Here is a 27756-nt window from a genome sequence, read left to right as displayed (position 1 = left end):
GTCCCAGAAGCTGTACAAAAAACAGAGCCAATGTTTGTAAAGCTTTTGGGTGGTGGAGAGAGGAGGAGGGTAGGGGGAGTTGATGGTGCTGTGTAAAAACCCGTCCAGTCATGTTTTCGTGTCCTCTTTTTTCTTGGTTTGTTTTTTTTTTTGTGTGTGTTACTGTCAGATTTAGAGCAGCTGTCTGTCATGTCTCTTCTTAAATTCCTCCTTCAGGGTTCTTCTCTTCTGGTCAGCACTTGAATATTCATCTCATTGACATGATCTGTTGGTTACCACTGCTTCACCTTACTTGGATAGAACCCATTATAGAGCCTAAACCCGTTGTTTTAAAGCTGTAGACAGATTATCTCTTCCAGATCCAACTGTGCACATTGAAGGCTGTGTAGCTTCTAGCTATTCGTCACTACCATGAATGTCCAGTTTGTCACCAGTTCTGCTATGAAGCAATTTGTGAGTGCTCTGAGTCTTTCAGACAGAACTGGCTGAGGTAGCGGTTTTGTTAAATGGCTTCCTCTTAAGCAAGTGCGAGTAATTTTACTTCAAGTGAATTAGGAAGAACAAAAGCTTTTGGCATAGCCGCAGGTTTCTGACAGGACTATTTTTGGCGTAGCTGTTTGCAGAGTGAGTGTCTGTTTACTGCTTTCCTGAACGAAAATATTATTTTGTCATCTCTCTTGAGATTTAGATCTGAATACAGAGTCTGAAGCTGCATTTGTACTGATATGGAGAATTGAGAGCTTGGACACAGTGATAAGTTTTGAGTATTCGTGTTACATAAGTAGCAGTAAAAATTACTCTATTGCATATTGACTGGTAAAAAAAGGACAAAGCCATAAACCACTTAAATAAGCAAAGAGGGTACACCCATGTAGCATGGATAAAGTGTTAAGCATATGACTTGTTTTTGTAAAGCTAGATTTTAAAAACAAATAATAAAATGGCTATAAAAGACCTACTGTGTTATATAAGGAAAAAAATGTTTTAATTATGTGTTTATATTTACAGTTTGACTAAACTAAGAATCTTTTTTTAGGGCATCCAAGATGGATCTCAAGTGTGCTCTAGAAGAATGTTCAATGGCACTGAACTTATTTCTAAACAATAAGTTCTCTGAAGCCCTGGAACTACTTCGTCCATGGTGAGCTCCTGTTATTTGCTGAAGTTACGGTAAACAGATAGTATAAAGTATGCTATCTGGTAGCTGAAGATTAATTTAAGGCCTCTGAAGATGGTAGTTTTCATTTATTCTGTTTTGTCCAAAAGCATTTCTCAGTATTTTTGGGTTTTAGCAGTGCACTTTTTTCTTCATAAGACCATAGCAAAACCTGGGAATGAAGCACTGAATTGTTCTGTTAGAGTTTATCATTCAAGCTGTCTTTCTTCATGCAGAGGGGAGAAGCAGGGGAGCAAGACCTTGTCCAATGTATCTTTGATCAGAGAATTTGTACAATGGAACTGCTTTTGACAAGACAACAAAGCTGGAACAGAACACCAGAATACTCTTTTTGTTGCTTTTTAAATTACATTTGAGTCACAGTAGTGTTTACTCTTAAAGCCCACCTTTTGATCTTCGGACTAATTCTGCCTGTTACCCTGTTGCCTTTGCTCCACTGAGAAAAAAAGCCTGGTGGCAGTGCAGATGTAGGAAACTAAAGAATACCAAAAGGTTCATAGGATAAACCTAGCTTACCTATGACTGCATGGGGAGGCAATCTGGGAGGCTGTTCTTTAGGACTGGGATCTGAATCCCGTTCACTGTTCTCCTATCTGTCTCTCAAAGATGCGTATGACGTTGAGGGATCTGTCAGTGAGAGGAATCTCACTGAGCAAGGTAAAGTTCTCGCTCTGCAGTTTGGTCATAGTAAGACTGGATTAAGAATGATGGGTTGGTGTTAGGTCAGTAGTATGGACAGGTGGAAGAACACCATTAAATGAAACCTTGGGAGGATGACACAGCTATCAGTGTTTGCTTTTAGTGGTGTGGAGAGCTCAAGTGTAGAGGAGGTAGGCAGGAGTAACACCTTTTTCAAATTAGCTATACTTACACCCAAGCTCTCTTCTCTGAGCATTGTGCAATGCTTTGAGTAGATCCACCTACACTTGTGTGTGCTAAAACTATTTTTGGGTAGTATTGCAAAATACTAAGTCCTACATGCAAGGATTGTGCATGTGTGTATTACTAAATACACACACACACATAACCCAAATGTTTTTTGTATGTTTCATATATGTATTTCATCTTGTGTTGTAAAACAAAAAACTAGGGTTTTTACAGTGAAGTATTTATTTTAGCTGATGTTTGCTACGAAGAAAAAAAATATTCTGAACTCCTTGGTTTTGATGTTTTGAGTCCCTGGCAGCTAATAGACTTTGAGCTTGTTATATAGCATATTCAGCTAATCTGCAAAGCAGGACCTAGCCTAGCAAGAAAGCAAAAAGCCACCTTTAAAAAAGAAAAAGCCCAATTGTTTTACTGAAAAATAGCCTTTTAATGAAAGTTAAACTTAAGTCCTTAAATAATGTAAAAATTTTAGGGAAAATGTTGATATATTTAAGGAATAAACACTTAGCCCAAGGGTCTATCTTGATGCAGCTGAAGACTTTTTGTAGTCTTCAAAACTACATTGGGCAGGTGGCTCCTTGATGTAGGGGGAAGAAAAAATTTTGAGGAAACTGGAGAGGATCTAACTGAGGGCTACCAGCATGGCTAGAAGACTAGAACATATGACTGATCAAGATCATGAGAGCTGGGTTTGTTTTAGTTTGGCAAAAAGGAGACTTGGGTGTTAATCTAATAGTGGTCTGGAGCTATTGAGGGGAAGTTGCAAAGAGAGAGACATCCTTCTCCATAGTGGCAGATGGTAAAACAAGAGGCAGTCACCACAAGCTGAGGCTTAGGAAGTTCAAACTGGATATTAGGAAAAAGTATATTGATAGTACAGTAGCAGAGAGGTGACCAGACGGGTATGCAGTCTTCATTTTCTTGAACCTCTTGAAACTTGATTAGGCAAAACCTGAGTTTGCCTGACGTAATATTGGCAGTAGTGCTGCGGCACCTAGTAGGTTTGAGTATATGACCTCCCGTGGCCACTTCCCAACAACTTTTTTTTTTTTAAATTGTGTAATTACGTTGTGAAAGCCAGGCTGGTTCAATGTATCCTTTTATACAGGACTGAGCATGTGTATACTGACTTTTCTATGACACAAATGCAGATTTTTGTGTCTTTGGATCAAGTAGTAATGTTATAAGGATGTCCTTACTTCTTATGTTAGGCGAAAGCAGACGAACGAGTATTTATGTCAAGGATTAATTAGCTAAATTAAGTAGATACACCAGCAGACTATAAATGGGATATAATTAAGTGGAAATGTTTGTGTAACCCAGTTTGGATATTTTCTGGAACTTGCTGCGACAGTATTCTGAGGAGGCAGACATGTAGCACCCAGTGGAAGATGATACTTGCTAGGTTATGCTGTCATGTCCATCACTTTCCTGCTTCATTCTGCTGTCTTTTCACGAATTAATGCAAGTGTCTCGGCATTTAATTTTGTATTGTAATTTAAAGTTTTGCTTAAATGCACAAGATTTATGTTTGCCCTAGGTCTAAAGATAGTATGTACCATGCCCTTGGGTACAGCACTATTTTAGTTATGCAAGCTGCTATGACCTTTGAACAGCAGGATATACAAATGGGAATTGCTACAATGAAGGAAGCTTTGCAAACCTGCCAAAGGTAAGCCCAAGCAATGAACATTTATGAGGTACTCAGTCCACTAAGTGTTCGTTGTAAGATATCCCAGCCTGCAAAGCAGGCTATTTTCGGTATGATAGTGATCTAAATTTGGAAAGGTGGAGTAAGTCTCACTATCCAATTATTATTGGTAAAGATATGTTTCCTAGTATTGTGGAAGCAACAGACTTGTTGGGTCTGGGCATGTATAGCCTCTAAAGTTAGTTAAATGGTTGGTTGGCTATGTAGACCTACACATAAACTGACACCACCTAATTGAACTGCCCGAGCTATTTCAACCTGTGACTGTTTTCCATGGGGATCAACAATTTTAAAGCTCCATATTTTGAATTTTCCCTTTCATCATGAAAATGTTCTTTTTTTTTAAAAGTTGTTTTCAAAGGTGGACCCGGTAGTCTAATAGGATTAAGCTTGTACTAAGGTTTCTTCTAAAATCAAAACGATTTTTTTATTATTGTTACAAATGTAACCTTAAAATTAAAGGGCTATTATTGCTATCAAGAATGATCTGAACCTTTTGCTTCTGGTCTTGCTTGGAACAACAATGAAATAGAATAGAAAATAGAAGTTATTAGTGACCTTTATTTTTTTTAATTAAAAAAAACTTAGAAAATGGGTTGTCAAAGCCAAAGTGCTTAACAAGGCTCTGACAAAACCAGAAATGAGTGCTTTATTCTACTGTGCTGGTTATTCATCGTTTTGGTTAGGCCATAATTTATCATGAATGGGCTCCAAAGAAATAACAACCAAATGTGTTAGTTTAGACATTTAACATCAACTCCTTAGCAATGACAAACAAAAGAAAAGGAAATGGGACAAAATTACCAGATACTACCTGAAGAAAATAAAGGGTCAGGAGTTTCTGCCTCTTTTTCAGGTGTGCTATCGATTCACAGTTTCATCTGAACTATGTTGTTTAGTATGACTGAAAATTAGGTACCTCTTTGTACTTCAGATAGTTTCAATAGGGGCCTCCATCTCTGCAGGATACGAACTTTTATGCAAAAGTGCTCTGGTCTAGTCTGTCACAAAACTCATAAAAATGCAAGATGAAGGCAATCAAACACTCAAAGGTGAAGAATTGCCGGAACTGCATGTGCCTTAATTGACCTTTTTTTTTTTTTTTTTTTTGTATGCATTATATTAACCCATAGTGTCATAATCTTGTCGTCAGGATCCTGTGCTTTCCCATGTGCAGAACAGTGTAAACAAACGATAAGCTAATGCTCAGTATTTATAATTAATGACTTCCTGGCTTACAAAGTACATTCCTTTTCTGAATGTAGAATTGTTTCTTTAGCTTCTTCATAAAGCTGAGTTTGTAGATAGTAATGAATTTGTTTCTGGAATGCTGTACTAAAATAAGCTAGCAATTTATAACATGGACAGTTGAGATCTGTTGAAAGTAAAATATGTGACTGTGTTGGCATATATCTAGCATAAAACACCATAAAATACAGAAGTATTTATATTTTCATTTATATTGAAAACAGAGCTCCTTTTGATTTTTTCATTCCAATTCTGAGTGTAAGTTTAAGAAATGGAAAAAAGTAATTCATAAAACTTTGAAGTCCAGTTCATGTGGCTTGCCCAGCATCAGAGAGACCTCTGCAGCTGGTGGGTGGAAGTGGGGTGGAAGCTATTGTACACTTAAAGTAGATTAAATGCATGCTTGGAACATCAAGGTTGGATAGGCTTCTGAGCCTAGATGCATACCGGTGCCATGATTAGACGACTCAAAGAATTACAACTATTGGCAAATCATCACTTTACTAAGAATGTCTATAAATTATGGCTGGGAATGATTAAGAATTATAACTAATTAAGTTCAAGTTTGTGTTGAAATGTTGCTCATGCTGTGTGGGTTTCTTTTCTTCCACGTACAACTGATTTAGATTCAGGAAAAGAAGCACAGTGGTGGAATCCTTGTCCAATCTAGTTTCTAAACAGTCAGTGGATCAGTTGAGTGAAGGTAAGTGGTTTATAATACAACTAAAATAACAAAGTGAAAAAAGCTCAAAAACACCCTACCAGTATGTACGAATATGTGTACGAATATGCTTAACTTTGTAACTTGACTAGTGTCTTACAGTAAAAAGCAAACAAACAAATGACATGTATGATGGTTTTTTGCATTTGAATGCAAAGCTTCTCAAAATGGGGGATTCAGCCTAATTTTTTTTGGCTCCGAGCATGCATGAATTAAGAAAGGAATGCCTTTCACAACACATTATAGGACTGATGAGAAATTTCCTTTTTTTTTTTTTTTTTTTTTAAACTTAAGACAGCTCCCAGAAGTTTAAGAATCATTGTTGCTGTGGAATACGTCCTTATCAATAGTAGTATTGGAATCTGAATATATGAGCAAGTTTTGTGCTTGCCTGTTTTGCCTTAAGGTGTTTTGGGAAATAGTATCAGTACGTTGTTCATGGTTCTGAAAATGCTGCTCTCCTATTTCTGATTCGAGCAGAATCAAATATGCATTTTTTCCTAATCTGACACAAAAGAATGCCCTGTAATACTGGATGTGTGCACTGTACATACAGCAGCCTTGTGCACGTGGTTGGTCTTGCAGCATGGGTGCAGAGTAACTCGTGTCATGTGTGTTAAGTCAAATGTACTTTAGTGCTGCATAAGGGCAGAAAGTCTGCCTGGGGCTTTTGGTTTGTTGAGCATGACTTGGTGAAAACGTGTTTGTGAGGTCTTACCGGACTTAAGAAAAGCCTGAGCCACAGTGAGTGTTACTATTCATCTGTAAAAGTTTTTTCTAAGACATGGAAGGAGGGTTGGAAGACCTAGTTGCTGTAGGCTGATACTTAAAATTAGGATCAATGGAAAGTACAGGAGATGACAAGTAGCTTTTGCCCTAGGCTGAAGTCAGCTCTGGCAAGATCAAAGATTTTGTCTGAGGCAGAAGTGAAATTAGGATTTGTGCGTTTCAGCTATTATTCAGCAGTTACCAAAACAGCAACAGCAGAATCTTGCTTTTTTTCTTTTCTTGACAGCGTTTTATTTGTTCCGTTGATCCAGAGAAGAGAATATTAACAGTATCTTTGCTGACAGTAAATAACTTTTCTTTCTTATATAGAGGAAATGCATGCTGAAATCTGCTATGCTGAATGCTTACTACAGAAAGCAGCTCTCACCTTCGTACAGGTAAAGTCAACTGTGGTTTTTGTATCTCTGTGTAGCAGTTTAATGGAAGGATGTTAGTACTTGTAAAACATTGTTCCCACAATAGTTATGGTATTTAAACCCCAAACTTTTTCCTAGTGAATGAATGTTATTTCATGGCAGTGATAGAAAGTACGGTAAATCCTGTGCTACCCAGCAAAATCCCCTCTTTGTTTGTATGAATAACCAAAGATGATGTTGATACACTGGAACCAAAAACCTGAGGTATATTGCATTGTTATATAGATGGTATGTTTAAATGACTTGCATCACATCTGACAGTGTGCAGCACTTGTTTAAAAAGATGTTCAAGTATGAGGAAATGTCTTGTTTGAAAGTGCAAGTCTTTTTTCGCAAGAAAAGGATAGTGTGTTTCCCAACTAAAAAAACTTCAACCGATACGTACTTGTCTCCAATTCAGTATCACTCTTCATTTACTTTTGACAGGGTGTCAGGAACAATATAGTAATGAATGATTATAAAATGAGCATGCCTTAGCGTTGCTGAGGTAATAATTCAGTTCACAAAGATCTGCTGTTTAATACTGTCTGGTGCTTCTTGTTTAGCTTGTGGTTCAGGGGCTTCATGCTACAATGTTTTCAAATTTGATTTGAGATTTGATTCCTGAAAACAGTTGTTGTTAGTTATACTTTTTTATGTATGTGAGAGTTTTACACATGTTTAATGAATGTATTTTAGATAATCCCTTCAGGTATAAATTATGAAGAAGAAGCAAGGCACAAAAATACTAAGATCAGATGGACCTAAAAAGTTAATTTTGCAAAGCTTTATAAACCACTTAATACAGTACTTTAGCCAGAAGTGTCAGGAAGTATTATTAATGGAATGTCAGTCTTTTCTATAACTGACTTTCTCCTTTAGTAACCAAATGAAGCAACCCTCTTTTTTGTGTTGTGGGTGGGGTTTTTTAAGCATGAAGAGAATGTTTAAACAGTCGTTGAAGGAGGTGAGTTTAGGACTGTACAAAATGAAAAAAACCTTAGGGGTATACTTTCTCTAAAGCAGCACCTCGCTATCCATCATGTCAGAGATCCATTGCTGTTGACTATAATACCCTGCTCTGCTGATTGCTGTGATGCCCCATATTTTTCATCCTTGACTGACCTTGATTCTTCTGAGGATGATGAGGATAAAGAAAATGTAACCATTCATTAGAAAGAGGTAGCAAGAATGCTTGTACTAAAACACTTGCGTTTGGGTGTTCAGTCTTGCAGACAAAACAATTGAGGTCTTTTGAAATTATGACTCTTTTATGGAAGCCAGAATTTCCTTTGGTTGATGATTCTGAGGCTTTTTTGGTGCTTTTTCATTTTCCACATCATGTATGCTGTCCCTGAATATTTAAATGTGCCTTTCTGAAATGCCTGCACATGTTCCCCTTCTGTGTGAATTTTAAGAGAAAAAAATCTGCCCTGTTGAACTGTTAACCATCTTGCTTTTCAGGAATTTATTTTTGATGCCTAGTACATTGTGGCTTTACTTTGATTTTTCTAGAGATTAATAAGCACATACATTGGGTACTACATGTGGTTACTGTTGGTCAGCGATGGGAATTCATCTGTTCAGGGGATTCTTTAGTTTGTCTTCTGCCAGGTCCTGGGCTCGCTGGTGTGTGTCAGAATCGGCATTTCAAAACTTTCTAAAGAGTTCCTACAGCACCATCTGGTGGAGAGCTTTCTTGTTTCGTTTATATGCATTGGAAATTCTGTTAAAAGTAACTCTGACTTTTTTTCACCCCCCTCTTAAGTTTTAAAATTTGTAACATGCACCAGAGAAATATTTCCCTGGCAACTTAAAGCAAGTGTTATTTTCAGTCTTAGAGATAACTGAAAAACATTTTTAGTATTTCCAATGATGGTTAAGTTATAAATAAATTTAAATATAGCTGGAATATTTTTATGTATGTGTTATATGTAATAGCCGAATGCACATTTTTGTACAATTAAATTTTCTTCTTCCAGGATGAAAATATGATCAACTTTATTAAAGGTGGCCTCAAAATTAGGACAAGTTACCAAATATACAAGTAAGCCGTTAGAAAACGCTTAGATTCAATGTTGGTATAAGCAGGTGCAGTTGCATTAATGCCTCCAAAATAAAAATAAATATTTTCATAGCAATCATAGAAATTATACGAAGTATAATAATTAAGTCATGTTTCTCCTTCCCTTCTTTTTTTCCTGCATCAAAAGAGAATGTCATCAGGTGCTACAGATGACTCAGGGGAACAAAAGCAAAAATGAAACTTATTACCAGTTTGAAGGAGGAGTAAAACTTGGAATTGGAGCATTCAACTTGGTACGACCTTTTCAGAATACAGAAAGGCCATTGGGATTATTCTGTAGGTTTCTTTCTTTGCAGATGCAGTACTGTAATCCTGTTTTCAAAATTACACATTTGTAAAATGGATATACAAGCTTTGAAGGTTTTATGCAATATGAAAACAGCAGCAGCTTTTTGCATACATGCCTTCTAAGATCTTTCTACTAATTTATTCTGAATTGTGTTTAATTCTCTTGGACTAATTTATGTATGTGTTTCTTAAGAGGAAAAGCAGCTACATTTACCTGTGTAGCAGGAATTTTTAAGATGCTTATGCTGTTGGTTACAGGATAGCCAGAGTGACCGCTTTTATTGTAACACCCTCATGTGTACCATTCTTTTGCTTCAGTGGCATACTGTAGATTGGCATAGATAATTACAAATTCAGAAGAATGAGCAGTAGTTTACCGAGTTTGTGCAAAAGAAAACTGGGTACATCAACTAGCGTTTTTCTTTACAATTTACTACAGTTGCCTTTTCACATTCGTCATGGCAATGGGGAGAGTTGATTTCTGCTGGTGTGTTAATTTCTGTATCATTCCAGACTGGAGCTGGCCAGTTTTGAGTATGGTCAGAAGAAACTCAGGTCTGTCTGCACCTGTCAGTTTTTAAACCCAAGCAACTGGTAGATGTCTGTGTCCATAAGTGCTCTTGACTTCTGCTATTCTTCATCAAGTCTCCTCAGTAGGAAGCTTAACAGAAAAAGTCTCTGCTGGGCAGAGTGTATTAGGGAGAATGGAGCTTTCAAAAACTGACCTTCAAATAGACCTTCTTGTAATGCTTGTTGAAAAGGTCGTTGTGATCTTTGTAAGTTTTCTGTTGTGTAGGATGTGGAGAATGTAGTTACAAGGAGAACAAGAAGTGCATGTGATAGAAGGCTAAAGGATGATAACAACTAGTATTTCTAAAAGAAGTGTGCTTGCTGGTCTGCTAATTCAGTGCTCCCACAGTAGGAACAAGTAGAACTTTCGTTGTCATTTGATTGGGAGTAAAGAAAGATGACAATTGTAGATTGTAAGTACTACCAAAATAGATAGTACTTTCATCCAAATGACCCACAAGTTTTGAACAATTCTGATCAGCTGGACTCTGTCTCGATGTTTCCATGCTGAATGATCATCAGAAGTCTGAGTTTCCCTGAAGCTGCAGACTGATTGTATACATGCATGTCTATTTTTGAGTTCTTTTGTGTTTTACTTTTTCACTAATGTGTAATGGCATTTAACATGGTAGCTGGCATTTTTGGCTCAAGTTTATAGTGGTTTTACTTTTTTTTTTTAAAATGTATATAAGTTTTTATTTATCTTATTTTTGTTTGAAATGTGTTTCAGATGCTGTCGCTTTTACCAGGAAGGATCCTCCGACTTCTAGAATTTATTGGATTTTCTGGCAATAGGGTATTGGACCTGATATTTGTTTTTTCAAATTAGTCTTTTCTCAGATAAAGACTGGATGGATTTAATGTCATATATTTCATACTAAAAGTATAATGATCTGTATTGCTTATCTGTATTTTAGTGTTGTTAAAAAGATAAGTGGGCTAAATGATGCAGGTATGAAAGCACATACGGTGATACCCTGATCTTGAACAACCATGGGAAATGACCAGTCTGCTTCAGAGGGGGTTTTCAAATTGCAATTTCCTTTCCTTTTGCTGATCCTTAGAGGGGATATCAGCTTTCTTTTCTAGCCTATACAATCAGAAATTAATGTTCCTCATACCAGTAATTGAGAGGAGAGTCAGAGTTCTACATTTTTCCACCCACAATCCCAGCCATTTCTTTGGGTAGAAGGAATTTCTGAATATCATATGTCACTGTGGAATCTCAGTACATATTTTTCTCATGGATGAGGAAAGTGTTTGTAGTCATAATTTTGTTTTTGTAAACCTAGCCTTGTTTTGTAAGTATCTTACAGCCCTTTAAAACTGCTTTTGGCACCCATAAAAAATTAAAAAAAACCCCCACAACAAACCAAACAAAGCAAGCCACAGAATTATACATAACAAAACTTCAAGTTATTATAATGAGACAAAGAGTCACCATATGGTCTTATTGCTGTTAGTTTGTCCACAAATGTGGTTCTGCTTATGTAAAATTAGACTTCAGTAGAGACTTGTTTATTCTGTTTGTTCTTGTGAAAGACCTGGTTCGTGCTGAAGCTCTTCCATAAATACACATTTTTGCCCTGACTGAAAAGGCAATAAAAACTGAAAGGAAAAGAACAATCAATTTTGGAGTATCAGCACATTTTTTTTGTATGGTGCTTGATTCTCCTATAACTCATCAAGTTGCTATGCAATAAAACTCCTGTCAAGTTAATATTTGTTTTGAGGCAAAACTGTTAAAATCTGATATGTTTCTGAAAAGCCACTGCTCTTGAGCAAGGAAGCTCTGAGTTAGTCTTAACAATCCCGCAGGCAGTCAGTCTGTCATGTAATGGGCAGAAACTGGAGAAGATGGGAAGAAGTTTCATGTGTTAAGAGCTGAATAAGTCTTCATGAATCTGGATTCCTTTTCTCAATGCACAGAAATTCCATTGTAGCTTCTGGAAACAGCGTCCAGAAGTTGGTGTGTTAGCAGAGCTAATATTTTGATCAGAACCTCAAAACAGTGGCTGACTTTATGGAAGAAAATTGAGGGTAACCAGGGATTTCTGTGAAGGAAGACTCTTGCCGACAAGTAGCATTGGAACAGTTGAGAGAACTTCTCACTGAACGTAGATTTGAAGACGTTACTCTGAAAGGCTCATAAGCAGAAAATAGTGGGGAAGGGATGTAGACCTGTGTGTCTGCATGGTCTGTGTGGTGTTCCCATTTCACCAGAGCACTGAGATGCATGGGTAATTTTATTCAGTGTTAGCTTAATCTTCTCCTTGCTGAGTGCTATCAGCTGTGGCAGAACTGTTTTGGTAGAAGGTTGTATGGAATCTGAGATAACAAAATGCTGAATTACACAATATTTATATCTGAAAGGAAAACTGGATTTGGGGGAGCCAGAAAGTATTAATAGTAACCCTGTATACTGATAGTTAATTATGCATGTGTTTGTGATGTTTCTTAGGAGTTGGGCCTCTGTCAACTACGGGAAGGCGCATCTGGCAGCAGTTTGAGGGCCATTCTGTGTACTTTCACCCTGTTGGTTTATCATACTTACGTCTCCTTAATCCTTGGTGAGACCTACTGTGTGGCTGTTCAGTTATGCTACACATTATGCTAGATATTGTGATTTTTTTGAACTTAATTTTGAAATTGTGGCCAATTAGCTTTGTAACAGGAGATTGCTGTATGCTTAATTATGATGTGAAACAAGTATCTCTGACAAAGTTATGTCTGCAGAAACAGTGAGGGTAGATACATCTTGTTCCATTTGCAGGGCTGTCTCAACATGCAACAGCAAAATATCACAAAACACTTTTAAGTTCAGACAAGTCCTTATCCATAAATTAACATCAGATATTGTGAAAACTATCTCCAGAAAGAAGTCTGTACTCCCAAACTTACTCGGAAGTTCAAAAGTGGAGAATTAATTGCTTTTGCCACGTGGGGCTAAAAAGTCACCATTAATTCCGTATGCATCTTTGGCACATATTTTCATGTTCTTTAGTTTGGAAGTATTTTAGTCCTTGTCCCTCAGGCTCATCAGGAAATTAAGGAGAACTTCATTTCTTTCAGTATCACCTGTTCTTCATTACTGAGCTCAAAATTAAGAAAGGAGGCAGCTGAGGAATGTTTTCCTGACTTGATAAAGCAATTAAAGGGATTTAAAAATATAACTAGGATCTATAATGGAACAGTTTAAGAAATATTCATATATTCTGTTCTGTTTCTACTTACAGACACTTACTATCTTAAAAGCACCTAGTACCTTCAGGACGAGAATTCATTTTTATAGAAACACAATGTGGTGAAATAATCCTACTTTTGCATAAAAGCAGTCATACATTAATCTATTCAAGCCATAATACGATTTGGAAACTAAAATCTTAATCTATGAAACTCATTTTTTTAAGTACATTGAGGTTGGTTTGTTATGTTTTCTAGGTACAGGGGAAGCCAACCTCCAGGAAGCAGACAGTCTCCTCAAACCCTACCTCCAGAAATTTCCAAATGTGTGTATTCACAACAAATTTTATAACAACAATGTGCTTCCTTAAGCTTAAAATAGTAACTGGGTATTTTTCTCATCTCCTTTCAAGGGTTCCATTATTCTTTTTTATGCTGCCAGAATAGATATACTGAAAGGAAATTTTGAACAGGTAAATCAATTTTTTCTTTTTAAGGTTTTTATTTGTTCAGTGTTCAACTTGGGGAAAAAATATCTAATTCATCTAAGTAACTTATTTTAGTTGCACTGATAATTATGCTCTTATCTCTGTTCATGTTCGGTGTCAATATTGATTCCATCTCTCTCTCTAAGTGAGACTGAAATGGAATTTTATCTCTTTTTACTAGTCAGGTGTTCTCCACTTGCATGCTAGGAAAGAATATGCTCTGTAATTAGACATGGCTCTCATGTGGAGCTGTAATTGAGCCAATTTTCATCATTTTTACTTAACTACATCGTAGGCACAGTTGAGGTTCCAAGAATGCATAGCAGCCCAGCAAGAGTGGAAACAGATTCATCATCTCTGTTACTGGGAACTGATGTGGTGCTACACCTTCCAGCAGAACTGGCTTCAAGCATATCGGTATGCAGACCTGCTCAGCAAAGAGAGCAGGTGGTCTAAGGTAAATGGGCAGGTGGACGTTGTTACGATATACCAGTAGCCTCTCCACAGTTAAATTTGCATTTCAATTCGCACAATAAGTGTAATTTTTGCTTTATTCTGAAACCCATAAGCAAAGGCACAAAATGGTAGATTTAACTGGGCAGTTAAGGAGGAAATTTTATTTCACATTCTGAAGCACCAGAGCCATAACTAACACTTCAGCCCCTCTAAAACCAGAGGTACTTACCAGAATTGTGAGAAAGAAGAGGGAGAGGAAAACTGTTAACTTGATCTCAAGTCAAGTTCTAACACTCACTAATAAAACTTGGTTGAAGAAACTGTGTTTGTTAGCTAATTATAAACAGACAAGAGCATGCCTACTCAGTAGATGGTTTGCAACATGAAATGAGGAGGCTGCTGGAGACAGGGTCTCATGAGAAAAGTTGGGGTACCTACCTTTTCCTTGTAAAAATGTTTCTCAAAGTATGAACCAAGCACAATGTGCAAATAATTTTTGATACATCATTTTTGGCTGTTCCTTTCTAGGTTATTGTTTTATTATGCTTAGTGGAAAAGGGGATACATCCAATTCTTGACAAAAAAGGAGAATAATATTTTCAACGTGGAGTCCAAATGTCTTGAATTGAATTATGGATGTTTGTGTTTTTCTCTGCAAAGTCCAGTTATTGAACTTTCCTTGAATCTGTACTCAGATATTTTCTTCTGTGTTTTTCAGGCATGTCTCTACACATAACAGATCACATAATAACAGTAATGGACTTCAGAATAGTTGTGTCATTTAACATCATCTCTTTATCAGTGATTTGCATAATAAATTGTTCTGTTCTTTGCAGGAGACACCTTTAGCATTCTGACTAACTTGCTTAGAATATTAAAATATAGCATAAATTGTGTGACAAAGGAAGTGCTAAACTTCTGTAGTTCCACCTGCCTGAGAATTACTGGAAAACTTTGCTGCAGCAAGTGCGGTGAGGGATTTGAGCCCTTAGTGTATTGACTGAACATAGCAAATGAGATGTGCTAATATGTTGTTGTTTCTTTTTTAAACAGGCAATATATGTGTTCCAGAAAGCAGCAATTCTATGTATGCTTCCAGAGGATGATTTGAAGAGGACTGGTGAGGACATTGTCTCTTTATTCAGGTAAACATTTATAAAGCAACTACATGTGCAGTCTTTTTTTCCCCATATAAAAGTTTTTGACTTGAGTATCTTTGTCTTGTGTGACTTACTTCCTACTTATACCCATCAAGTTTTCAGTTTTTCTCTTTGCTTTCAGCATCAGAATATTTAAAATGCTTGTTTTACCAGCAAACATATGTCCTACAACTGCGGTATAAGTGGTGTGAAACATCAAATTTAAGATGTTATACTTCAGAGGCAAACAGCAAATCTTACCAAATGAAATAAAATGAAGTAAAAATTACATAAAGCAACTTCTGTTCTCCATTTTCCCTCCTTGTAGACAAGTGGATGGTCTAAAACAGAGAATTGCAGGAAAATCTATCCCAACTGAGAAGTTTGCAGTAAGGAAAGCTCGACGCTATGCAAGTCCTCAACCAGTGAAGCTGATATTACCTGCCCTGGTATTTATGCTTGCTTTCTTTTCGTCCTTTTCAAATAGAAAAGAAATAAGTGTAGTTCATTATGCAGGGAAAGAATAATATTATCAAGTAGTATGTGTCTGCATTTGTTTAATTGAAGAATTATTGCATTCACGCAATGGGATTTTTGTGAAATGTACTAGGGGCTGGATCATGCTACCAACTACTAGCAGTCCAAAACCAGAGCCAGCAAGTTCAAACATACAACAAATGATTGCTGTTGCCACATGAGGCTGAAAGTCACCTTTCAGCTAGAAACCTGCATGGGTTTCTAGCATATGTGTTCATGTTCTTTAGTTTGGCAGGATTTCAGTCCTTGTCCTCCAGACTCATTAGGAAGTTAAGGAGTACTTAAGTGCTTTCTGTTCTTCTGGTGAAAATGAAGAGTGGTGTTTTTGGTTTTGTTTTGTTTTTTTTTTTTTCTTGTATTGAATCTGAGTAAAATGTGCAGAAGTAATGATACTTACTATTGCTTTTGTAATTTCCCATGCTTTTAACTTCAGTGCACAGTGTGTTTATGTGTGCACAGCAATGATACTTTGCAAATGTGTATGCTAAAATTTTTGTACATGCATAATTTAGCAACAACTGAAGATGAAAAACATAATTTGAGAAGGAATTTCTTATGTTGAAACTCATTGATATAGAAAGAGGAGTCAAAAGAAAATTAATCTGTCAGTTTTAAAATTCATTGTATAGTCAATTACGTATAAACAGCTAAATAATAAGGTGGTCTTGGGCTTGTACAGCACAGTGCTATTCAGTTGTGAATATATATCTTTGGTCTTGCTGTCAAATCCAGTATCTTTTAATTTAAGAATTTTTCCATCATGAGTTAAGCAAAAATAAACATAGTGTATGGTATTACTGCAGTAAGCATAAATTAGACAGTACTACGGAACTGAAACGAATCTAGCATAATGTAGTTGATAGTGTCAATAATGCTATTTCAGACTTCGACAGAATCAGTTTTTTTCTCCCTCTGAAAACCCACAGTTGCAGCACAAATATAAGCGGAAGTATTTCAACAATGTATTGTATCAGCTTCAGAATGACATCAGGCTTCATATTTCAGAGATGTAATTGCAACTCAAACACAGTAGAATAAATGATACTCTTGTGTTTGCAATGATTGAGTAAAGATCTCAGCAAAGTTTCGTATTGCTTAGCATGAACTCTGTATTTGTATTCTCTCGTTCTCTTTATGTGTTACAACGTGATAATATTTAATGCATCAAAACAAGCATATTGCTTACTATTGTACTGAAGCATCTGGGAAGCTTTGTGCCAGGATTTGCCTTGATTTTTTTTTTAAATAAGATTTTGTAGGAACTATATTGGAAGCATGTGTTGGATGCGTGTACTGGAAACACATTTTTTTCCAGAAAGTTTTATGTACTTCCAATGTTGCTCCATACAGAAGGTAACAGCCTATAGATTGTAGCATCTATATATAAAGATGCACAAGTGTGTGTTTGGGTGCACACGCATATACGTATACTGTATATACATGCACATACCCACAAATACACAAATTTATCTATAATTCTGTAGAAAGTAACTACTTTCAGCTGCTTCTTTAGTTCATATGGCAGAGGCCACAAGTTGAACCTAGAATACCCAGTTTTGCTGATGTGTTACCTGGGTGATGGTAAACTATTATGCGGTAAAATCTGTTCAGTTTTGTTCTTAAAGATCTCTGAAAATACATGGTAGAATCCATTAAAAAGGTGTCAAAACATTGAAAACTTAGAAACCCAGATTTAACTTTGCCCACACATATTCAGTGTCATTTTACCTCCCCTATGCATAGATACTTTTATGAAATTTTAACTAAAGTTACAGCAAATGTGATTGTCTTTGTAAACTTGCACGTAACTGACAGAGTGTCCTGTTCTCATTGTGGATGGTTATTTGAAGTCGTACAGATACTTCTATTCATGAGCTTCTCAACAGTGAGTGTTTTGGCTTTGAAACCTTCATATTGTTTAAAACAAGTTTTTGTAGGCAGTATTTTTATGTACTCGAAATTTCCATAACAACCTTCCAAGGGATACTCTTTACTTAGTTATTTATGCAATTCCATGAGTTTGTCTCTCCCCCCTCTTCCCCCTCAGGAAATGATGTATGTCTGGAATGGCTTTGCAATTGTGGGCAAAAGAGCAGACCTCACTGAAAACTTACTGGTCACAATTGAAAAAGAAGAAACTGCTCTACAAAATGAAACTAGTAAGTGATCAGTTAAGATGGAATTATTAAGCTGGTAAGAAATGCTGACATTTTTCTTTGCTTCTGTCTACTAATGTTCTGTAAGGTAAGTGTTGACTTGGGCAATGTTCTGTTAAATCTTGAGTATGGAAATTTTGGAGCCACATGAAAGTTAGCAGTGGTTCTTCAGTACGTTCTTTATCTGGCTTGATTGATGCTGCAGAAGAAAACAGAAAACTCAAGGATGTGAGGTTATTAGTTAGAATTTAACGGATTCTTACTAAGACATTCCAGTGTCTGAGAGCGTTCTTGGAGCGCAATCCGCTAATTTCTTAAATGTCTGAAAAATACTTTTTCTAAAGCAATTTACACCACACTTTAACTTTACTACGGAGGACACATACTGAACAGAATATGATTAAGTATAAAGGAAATAATGAAGTACTATACATGAGTCTGGTTTTTTACTTTCTGGAAAAAGAAAGTATGTTTGCTAGTTGTAAAGTAAAACATTTTTAACAAATAAACTTGGACCATAGTTTTAGATCTTGATGTATTTGAAGCATAGATGTTCAGGGTAATGTTTGGAGAATCAGTCCATAACTTACTCCTAAAGGAACTTAAGTTCCATTATTACAACAGGTTTACTGCAGAAGTACCTGGCTTTATCAGGTTTTATCAAATGGGTGCTCTCATCTATCATGTGAACTTCTCAGTAGACTTCTCTTTGGAGTTGTTCTAGAATAATAAATAGCATCTTTTCACACATGAAACTTTTTTTAATGGTAATTCACTAAAATAATTTCTATTGAACCCAGATTTTAATCACACTTACCAACGATTTAGTAAAATTTAGGTTTGCCACATGATTAAAACATTAATTATGAAATGTAAAAATACATCTAATTATGATTTACATATAAACCGAGGTGATGCATCAGAAGTTATACAAAGACATACAAGAAATGCATAGTGGTGAAATCTGGATGGTATAACAAACTAAACGAGGGTTACTTGCAAGGCCAAGACTGAATCGGTCCTTTAATTTTTTTTTATGCTATTCTTCACATTTCTCCAGAATCAGTAGTGTGCCTCCTAAATCTCAAGTGTTTTTCCTTTTTTTGTTGTTGTTGTATTAAAACCAAAATGTAGCAATATGCAAGACATCTGCAAATAAGGTAATGTTCCCGTGAGTTCTGCGCGGAGGGTTCTGGCAGAAGCTGTTGGGAATCCAGTGCTGTATCATGCAAAGGCTTGTACTGTAAGTGCTGATCAGTTGTAACAGTGAAGTAAATTTCCTGTCAAATTCCAAAGCAGAGGTGCACAAGGTACCAAAATAAAAGAAGCAGAAATAAACCCAGTATATTTTTATTATGGAAACATGCAGTTTACAAATAGGATGTAATATGGAAGCCTGTTTGTTTTTTATGCTTTCTGTATCTTGTTTAGGAATAACCACAGTCAAATGTAGTTTTGTTCTGGACTTTGCATCTGTGAGCCTGCTTTGCTTTTAAACATACGGACTCAGACAAGTTCAAGACTCTGGTTACCAGAATTGCTGCTGAATTGAGACCCAAAGAAAGTGATTAAGGCTATTAGCAGAGTGTGGCAAGGATACAATATTATTTTAAGAGGCAGCTGTCAGTACTAGATAGCTTTAAAGGACTGCTAAGGTGCTGTAAAAAAGTGTGTTAATTATACACAAAGGTCATTTAGGGGTTGAGACTTCTTAGAGAGGGCTGTTGATACTTCATGTGCTTCAAGTGAACAGGCACAGCAAGGAATCTGTCAAGGACTGAAAGTGGTTTTATGTTGTATAGAGCTGAAAATAGAGATGGTAAAAGGAACAGATGAAAGACATTAGAAATTTTTTTTTTTCCTCAGGGTTTCTGGAAATCTTATTTTTCCACCGTGTCATCTCCAATATATAAAATAGGAACTTGTGACTCCATGAACAATTCATTTCTTGTGTGTTCTGTAATGATATTTCCTGATAATGATATTTCCTCTGGTATAGAGGATTGCGGAAAGATGGTTCTCCCACATTTATTGCAAGGTTGTCTGTATTAAGTTGGCCTGTGCCTTTACTGTCATTTACTGTCAGTGTTTTGGTATAATAGCTTTTCTTCCTGTGGGAAATACCAGGGAGATACTAGTTGAAGTTGTTAAAGACTGGCAAGCTTTTACTGACATGAGTGCTTGCCCCCAGTAATTTCAATGAACGAGTCCTTTAGGAAACAGCCACATGAATCCGATACCTTAGCCTAGCAAAACAGACTAGAGGGAATGCAAAATACTCACCCACTGCACTTCTACCTGTCACTAAAAGCGCAGTCTGTCAGTTATTATCTATCAAGACTTTCTGGGTTTAAACACAGACAGAAATAAACCTAAATGTAGTGGCAAAGCGCTTCGCTGAATCCTAAGATGCTTTAGTCTTGCATGTTTCAGAACTGTTTACGTAGGATCTTTTTGGCAGACTATTAAGAAAAAATTGACGTGACCTTAGAGAGCTGGTAATTAGTTGTAAACAACATGATCTGAAGGGAGCGTGTTTTGCTTCCTGAATTGTTAATGTATGTGCTGCCATCTGTCTATCCATATGTGTTTTCTTTCCTTTCTTTTCCTTCCCTGTACCCAGCAAATGCTATAAACTAAGGCAACAAAAAAGGACCACGCTTGTTAAGGTTATATTTCTGAATCGCTTCACAAAAGCTCTTCCATCTGATATTTTTAGTCCTATTGAACTTAAAGCTTTCTTGAATTTTCCAAATGTTATACACTACTAGTGAAACTTCTTAATTGTTAGAGATGATGGGAATACTAATAAACGTGGTTTCTTGAATTTGTACTGCCAAATAATGCTTCCAAAAAGTTCTGCAGGACAGTCCTAGTGTGTTCTTTTGCTTTTCATGTTACTGGTACTACTGGAGGTCTGCCAGTACTCTGCAACAGTGGAAGCTATTAGGATAATGTAGTGCGAAGGAGGTTTCAGTCTCACTATAGGTTTTGCTTCCTGTTTTAAATGTTACAAGTACAGAAGTCTTTAACTGATGCCAGTTTATGCCTGCTTTGTACTGACTTCCAGTTGTAGAAGACTGGGGAATATCTGGATGTTTCAATTTCTTATTGTTTCTTCTTAGCCTGTATCTTTAAAGAGAAAGATACAGGTGTTATGCACACATCTTCTTTAGTAGACAGTATTTAAAATTGTGCCTGAAGGTGATGTATGTTTTGAGGTATAAAATCTGAGAAGCAACGTCCTGAATCTGAATACATATTCTCTACTGAAAATCTAATTTTCCTTTTCATGATGTCTTCAAATTTTTTGATATCTCACCTTTACTTTTAGATCGCAGTGAATACTATATGGATGATGTGTGCATGTTGCAGTTACTGAAGGGCCTCTGCCTGAAACACTTGGGAAGACTCATGCAAGCTGAACTGTGTTTCAGTAAAGTAATTCAAAGGTAAAAATAACATAAACAGACTTTAACCTTTGTATTTTGTAGCTTGGTGTGAAATTTCTGATACTCCTGTAGAAGCCATCATGTTAGAATTTTGAATAATTAAACTTCAACATCCTATTAAGGAGCTGGAATTAAAATACCTCTGAAAGTAGTTGGAGAACCACAAAACTTTGCTAGTATTTTTCTATAGCAATTTAACATTATATAGCTTTATATAAATGTGATATTTTAGACCAAATAAATCAAACTGACAGGTAACGCATTTATCTAAATACATTTGGAATTAGTATTTTTGTATTTGCAGAACTATCAATGTAAGTAAAGATAATTCACATGGATTTCCTGGTTTTTTTTCAGGATTTAGTACTTCAGGAGTTAATGCTTCTCTATGTAGAGGAGAAATTGTTGTTGTTACTTGTTTCAGTTGAAAACTTGAGTTTCCTGTGTTATGGATTTATCAAATACTTTAGGTGTCAGATCCGTATCTACTGTAATAACTTTTCTTTATATAACATTGAGTCATGTACTGATTGTAGTTGTAAACTTTTTAGAGTAATTAGGCTGAAAAAGCAGTTTTTACACATGCATTTTTTCTAATAAATTATTTAGAAAAATTAATATTAAGGAGAATTTGTTATGTATAATTCTATTGCTTGTTATCAGTTTCTTGCCATCTCACCTTCTCTTGCCACTTCTAAGATCCCAAGTGAGTTTAGTCAAGCACTTTGCAAGTTACAGGGCAGTGGGTTTTGATTGGTTACAAGTTAAAGGAATGCTGTTTCTGAAAATGTTGCTCCAAAGGTAGTTGACCCAGTGGAGGCTTTTAGAGCTGAGACATCTCAAAAATTTTCAGACAACACCTCTTCATAAAGCGGATGTTTTGCATGGGGAGGTTGAGGAGTTTTCTGATGAATTAAATATCTACATTCTGGTCAGCTTTGCTCTCTACATTTCTTGGGCTGCTACAGTACATTAAGACTGTTTATCATGTAAGCAGTCTCCCTGCTGTAAGATACGCTTTTCTGTGCATCAAGGCTTGTCTTGGTGGATGAGGTGCCTCTTTAGAAGCGTGGCTCTCAAATGTTGAGAGCTTTTCCAGTGCTTGTTGCGAACTTTTTTGTTTTGCAATATTGGTTGATGTTATTCTATCCAGACAAGAATCGAAGGGTTGATTGTGAAAGACACAGGAAAGGCCAAGATATGCGATGCCTTCTTTACCTTATTCTGTAGTGGCAAGACCAACTTTCAGGAGTTCCAGATCCGTGAAACCTGTGGGAAGGTCTGGAACAAGCCAGAATTACCCTTGATGGAAGGAGGGTCAGGTTAGGAAAAGTGTGAACAGACTAGACATGCATTTGTCCATGGCAACTGGACATACTTAAGTATATAGGACTTCGGCATATATACATGAGTGCTGAGGGAGCTGGCCAATGTCATTGTGACACTCCATTATTTTTGAAAGGTCATGGCAATTAGGGGAGGTTCCTGAGGACCAGAAGAAAGCAAATGTCACCCCTATCTTCAAGAAGGGCACAAGAAGGGTCTGGGAAACTGCAGGCCAGTCAGCTCCTCATCAGCCCCTGGGAAGGTGGAGTAAATAATTCTGGAAACCATTTCCAAAAGCGTGAAGGTGGTCAGGAGTAGTCAGCATGGATTTATGAAGGGGAAATCATGCTTAAGCATCCTTATAGTCTCCTATAATGAGATAACTGGCACAGTAGATAAGGGGATGGCAGTGGATGTTCTTCATCTTGAGTTTAGAAAGGATTTTGACACTGTCTCCTGCAATATCATCACAGACAAACTGATGAATTCTCAACCCAGGTAAGTGGGTAGTGAAGTGGATTGAAAACTGGCTGAACTGCTGGGTTCAGAAGGCTGTGATCAACAGCATGAAGTCAGCTGGAGGCCAGTCACCAGTAGAATAATGCAGAGTTCAATGCCAGGGCCAGTAGTTTTCAACATCTTCATTAAGGACCTGAATGATGGGACAGAATGCAACCTCAGCAAATGTGCAGATGATACAAAGTGGGAGGAATGGTTGATAAGGCAGATGGGTGTGCTGCCATTCAGAGCAACCTGGACAGGCTGGAGAAATAGCTGACAGGAACCTCGTGAAGTTCAACAAAGGGAATTGCCAGTCCCTACCACTGGGCGGGGAGAAATAACCCCATGCATCAGTACAGGCTGGGGGTTGACTGGCTGGAGAGCAGGTTGTCAGAAAACACCCTGGGGATCCTGGGCATCACGGTCATCCCCAAGATGACTATGAGCCAGCAGTGTGCCTTTGCAAGAAGGTGGCTAACAGTGTCCTGAATTGCATTAGGAAGAGTGCCATCAGCAAGTTGAGGGTGGTGGTCCTTCCTCTCCTCTCAGCACTGGTGAGGCCATATCTGGAGTACTGTATCTAGTCCTAGTATAAGAGACACAGGGACATACTGGACAAGTCTAACAAAGGGCCACAAAAATGATTAAAGGATTGAAGCATCTGTCATATATGAAGAAGCCAAGAGAGCGGGGAGTGTTCAGCTGGGAGAAGACCTGAAAGGGTTGCCTGAAGGGAGTGTGTTTTTAAAAAAAAAAAAAAAAAAAGAGAGACACAAATTCTTCTCAGTGGTGCCCAGTGACAGAACGAGAGGTAGTGGGCACAGACTGAAGTACAGGAAACACTGTTTAAACATAAGGAGAAATTTTTTTTTTTATTGTGAAGTTGGTCAAACACTGGCACAGGTTATCCAGAGAGACTGTGGAGTCTCCATGCTTGGAGGTACTTGAAACGTAGGTGGACACAGTCCTGGACAGGTTGCTGCCGTTGACCTTACTTTGAGCAGGGGATTGGACTAGATGGTCTCCAGAGATGCCTTCCAGCCACAGTGATTCTGAGAATTTCTTGTATTGAGGAAAAGTGGAATTTTCTTACTTCTCTGCTGATTTGTTCAGGCAAGCTAGAGTAAGGGGATCTGCGTGTACGAACGAAGTATTTGTATTACTTTGCCTAACCTATTGTTTTTATCTCATTTTAATCTTTTTGAATGGTTGGTTTTTCTTGAACTGTGTCACACAATAGGGTCCCAGTCTTGAAATTGTGTTCATGCCACAATACAAATAGGAAGTAGGAAAGAATAAATTTTTGCTCCTGGAAGGTCATGTTGGTAGTATGTTACATCCACTCTTTACAGGTATAATTAATGTGCACAGTTAACCAGTAAAAAAGGTTCCAGAGTGTTTTCTCTGGCCATGTATTTTTACAGGCAGTGATTGCATTTAAAAGTTAACTGGTCACTTGAGGAAAGGTTGTAATTAAACACTTCTGTATTTTTCTGGTTTTCTAGTGAGAAGCAAATAAAATATGATAGTTATTTGGTGCCGTTCACCCTGTATGAGTTGGGCCTTCTGTACAAACAACAGGATGAGAGAGAAAAAGCAATAAGATACATAGAAACTGCAAAGTAAGTTGTTTTTTTTTTTTATTTGTATCAGCCTGTAGATTAAGAATAACTGAGTAACTTTAGCAATGAAGACGTGTTTTTTCTGCCTGCCAGTCTCTGTGCAAAATACAAGTAATTATAAATCCGTGTTCTTGACTTGGAAAAGTTGTCCGATGCAGTTGAATTTTACAGTTTCAGGAAACTCTGTCCGTCAGACACAGTGCAGTAGACAATATCAAACAAGACACAGTATGAAGGGAAAATGTCTCCTTTTCATTTAGACTTCAAAGATGCTGAGGCTGCACTGCATGCATGGGGTGGAGCTGGAGAGTCCAGAGAAAGGATCTATACTGCCTCTCTCCCAGAGAGCAGCTGGGGGGCTTACATCTGCTTGCAGTAAAGGTGTTAGTGGGAGTAGGTTAAAAGCCAGTACACTTCTGACCACCTCCCTTTTTCCTTTTGCATCCTGTCACAGAAGAGCAGTAGAGAGCTAAATTTACTGTAGAGCAGCATGTTCACTTCCTCTGTAGATTGTAGTGTGGGGTAGAATTTGCCCCTTGTGTGGTCAGAGAAGTATACCAATCATGCAATAGTCTTGTAAATGTGAGTTAGAAACAATCTCCTAAAACCTTTTTTAGAAACATAGTAGTTTTTTGCTGCTCCCCTGTTTGGATTACATAATGTGATTTCCCTGTGTTTTTTTATTACTCTGGCTGAGTTGTGTTTTGAAGCTGAACATACACTTTCAGCTAACAGCCTTTCTTTTCTTTAGTCTTCTAGATTGTCTTTTCATAGCGAGCTTCAGTAATTGGGAGGGCTGTTGAAAGGATCAAAATAAGTGAAAGAGATGCTAAGACATGGATTCAGTTTATCAGGACATTTAATTGTTAGTACTGGTATAAGTCTCTGCTCAGTTTGTGGATGTAGCTTTAAACGTCTTGTAACTCATCTGTGTATCAGCCTCTGTCTTCAGTTAAAGCAATAAAGGCTGTTAATTTTGGTACTTCAGTGCATGTATGAAGGAGAAAAAATCCAGGCCAAAAATGTTTTTCTTAAAATAACTTTATTGTTCACAGAAACAACTACAAAGAATACTCTATGGAGTCCAGGTTGCACTTCAGAATTCATGCAGCACTTGACAGCTTGAAGGTGTCACCTGCTTCAACACCTTGAATGAGGAGGGATGCTTTTCATGCATATAATGCATTCAATAGCCTACACAATCTTTTTGCAATCTTTTTTTAATCATGGAAAAAAAACAACCTAATGATTGTTTTCTGTCATCTCTGATTTGATGTATGTCATTCCTTTAGACTGTTCTTTCTCTGTATAGCGCATATACTCTATCTACTTGATACTTTAAAGAAGACCTTATATTTTGTTTGATAAAAATAATTTAATATTTGACTTGAATGGGGGATATTTTAACAAAAAGTTGATGGTGCAATAAAGTTTAATGCAAACATTTTATTTTTTTATACGAAAACAGATGCTGGTTATGCAGTGGAACTAGTGATAATTTCTGCATTTTTTTGAAGGTTTGATTTTCTGCGGTATGCTTGAGACCTTTTTGCCTCTGGAACAAAAATGCAATATCTGCAGATAACCTTACCCACATTGGCATACCATATTCTGAAATCTGTGTTCCAGAGGGAAAAATTCATCATCTTTGACTTAATTTCATTTTGGGAACAAAGTGAACCTGTCTGAAGTGCAATATTTTTACACTGTCAGATAAAGTTAAGCAGGGCTACAAGTATAATGTCTTTGCAGGTCTATTTCACTCAAAATAAGTGGTTACAGGGGATATTTTTCAGTCATAGAAAAGCAGGGCCCTAAAGCAGAATCAAGTCTTATGTCCTTTCTGACAGATTTGTTTAACATGTTTTTTGAAAAAAAACTTGCACTGAAAGAGATTTGGTAACTTACACAGGATGTCTTTCCCAGTGGGAAAAGACCGGGAAATTTTTCCTGATGTCTACCCCAAATAATTGTTGGCACAACTGAAACTGATTGCTTCTCATCTTCCCTGTCATGGATCTGGAGAAAGGATTGTTCTTTTCCTTTTTGGAAGCAATCTTTTAATATTTTGAAGACTAACTCCCTTGTTGGTATTTTCTGTTCTTGGATTCCAACCAAAATAAATAAAAATTTGCAGAATTTATTTATTTTCCTAATAATGGGAATAACTCTTATTAATGCAAGTTGATTGTGCATCAAAAAGTGAATCCACTTTTAAACTTGGAGTTAGGAAAATGTGCATACTCTAATCACAACTTTCTACTTTCTACCATGTAAAATTGACATACATTTATAAGTGCATGTGTTTTTCTTTTCACATTAATATGTGAACAGCAGTATCAAATTTGAGTTTCCCAGTTCATTATATGTGCAGATTCTGCTAGCTGTCTATTCTTAAACATAAGAATATACTTCATTTTTATTTAAGTATATGCCCAATAACTGTTTTTCACTAATTATTGCAAAACTTGCCCATTTCCATATTTTATTAATGCCAGTATATTTACTTCTGCACAATAAATTCATAGTAACTATGCTTCTGTATATTATTCTCTGCCCTTAACTCCCACCCAAGAAAAAACAGAACAAAATAAATAGGTGAAAAACATGTTTTCAGTAAATAAGTAACTGAAAGTTTCTAATTAAGCAGTCAATATAGTGTAAATGCTACAGTTATTCTTCTCAGGTGGCTGAGAGCACAGCTTTCTTCTATGACTTTATAAATAACTGAGTCATTTAATTGCATATAAATCTGTAATACAGTGGCATTACAGGTGAAGTAAGAGTTTAAAAATATTAGCTAAATAAACATAATGGGTCTTTCAAAGTGGAAACTTGATCCAAAGTCTGTTGTCTTCACTGGTTTGGATTTGTGCCTATTGTAAGTGCGTAACTAAATTATTGTATAAAATTATACACGTGTAGGTTTGAAGCTTAGATACCTGTGACACTGAATCACTGAAAAAATGCAGCGTGCTTATTTTAAAATATATTCTATTGATTGTAGCTGAAGTACAAAAGGT

General features: G+C 36.8%; 1 protein-coding gene across 1 annotated transcript; it reads left to right on the top strand.

Annotated features, from left to right (window-relative positions):
• The first annotated feature begins 1043 nt into the window (after positions 1 to 1043).
• On the top strand, positions 1044 to 26128 carry TTC39B (tetratricopeptide repeat domain 39B). The gene is made up of 17 exons (XM_009585928.1): positions 1044 to 1141; positions 3606 to 3737; positions 5651 to 5727; positions 6844 to 6911; positions 8912 to 8976; positions 9143 to 9248; positions 10604 to 10669; positions 12335 to 12443; positions 13315 to 13382; positions 13470 to 13529; positions 13840 to 14001; positions 15054 to 15145; positions 15468 to 15588; positions 17724 to 17835; positions 21167 to 21284; positions 24617 to 24733; positions 25789 to 26128. Exons 1-17 carry the CDS (start codon positions 1047 to 1049, stop codon positions 25883 to 25885), a joined length of 1665 nt encoding a protein of 554 aa, XP_009584223.1. The 5' UTR covers positions 1044 to 1046; the 3' UTR covers positions 25886 to 26128.
• Positions 26129 to 27756: the final 1628 nt, after the last annotated feature.

Source organism: Fulmarus glacialis, unplaced genomic scaffold (assembly GCF_000690835.1).
Source record: "Fulmarus glacialis isolate BGI_N327 unplaced genomic scaffold, ASM69083v1 scaffold61, whole genome shotgun sequence".
Lineage (NCBI taxonomy): Eukaryota > Metazoa > Chordata > Aves > Procellariiformes > Procellariidae > Fulmarus > Fulmarus glacialis.
Note: the sequence above shows the minus strand (reverse complement) of the source record. Positions and strands in the feature narration are given on the sequence as shown.

What these genes read in the sequence shown, in the direction of transcription:
- TTC39B (XM_009585928.1), top strand. Translation starts at nt 1,047, where the DNA reads ATGGATCTCAAGTGTGCTCTAGAAGAATGTTCAATGGCACTGAACTTA. An exon ending in AGTGGATCAGTTGAGTGAAG is followed by an intron (nt 5,728 to 6,843) that starts GTAAGTGGTTTA and finishes TTTCTTATATAG; the next exon opens with AGGAAATGCATGCTGAAATC. An exon ending in GACATTGTCTCTTTATTCAG is followed by an intron (nt 15,146 to 15,467) that starts GTAAACATTTAT and finishes CCCTCCTTGTAG; the next exon opens with ACAAGTGGATGGTCTAAAAC.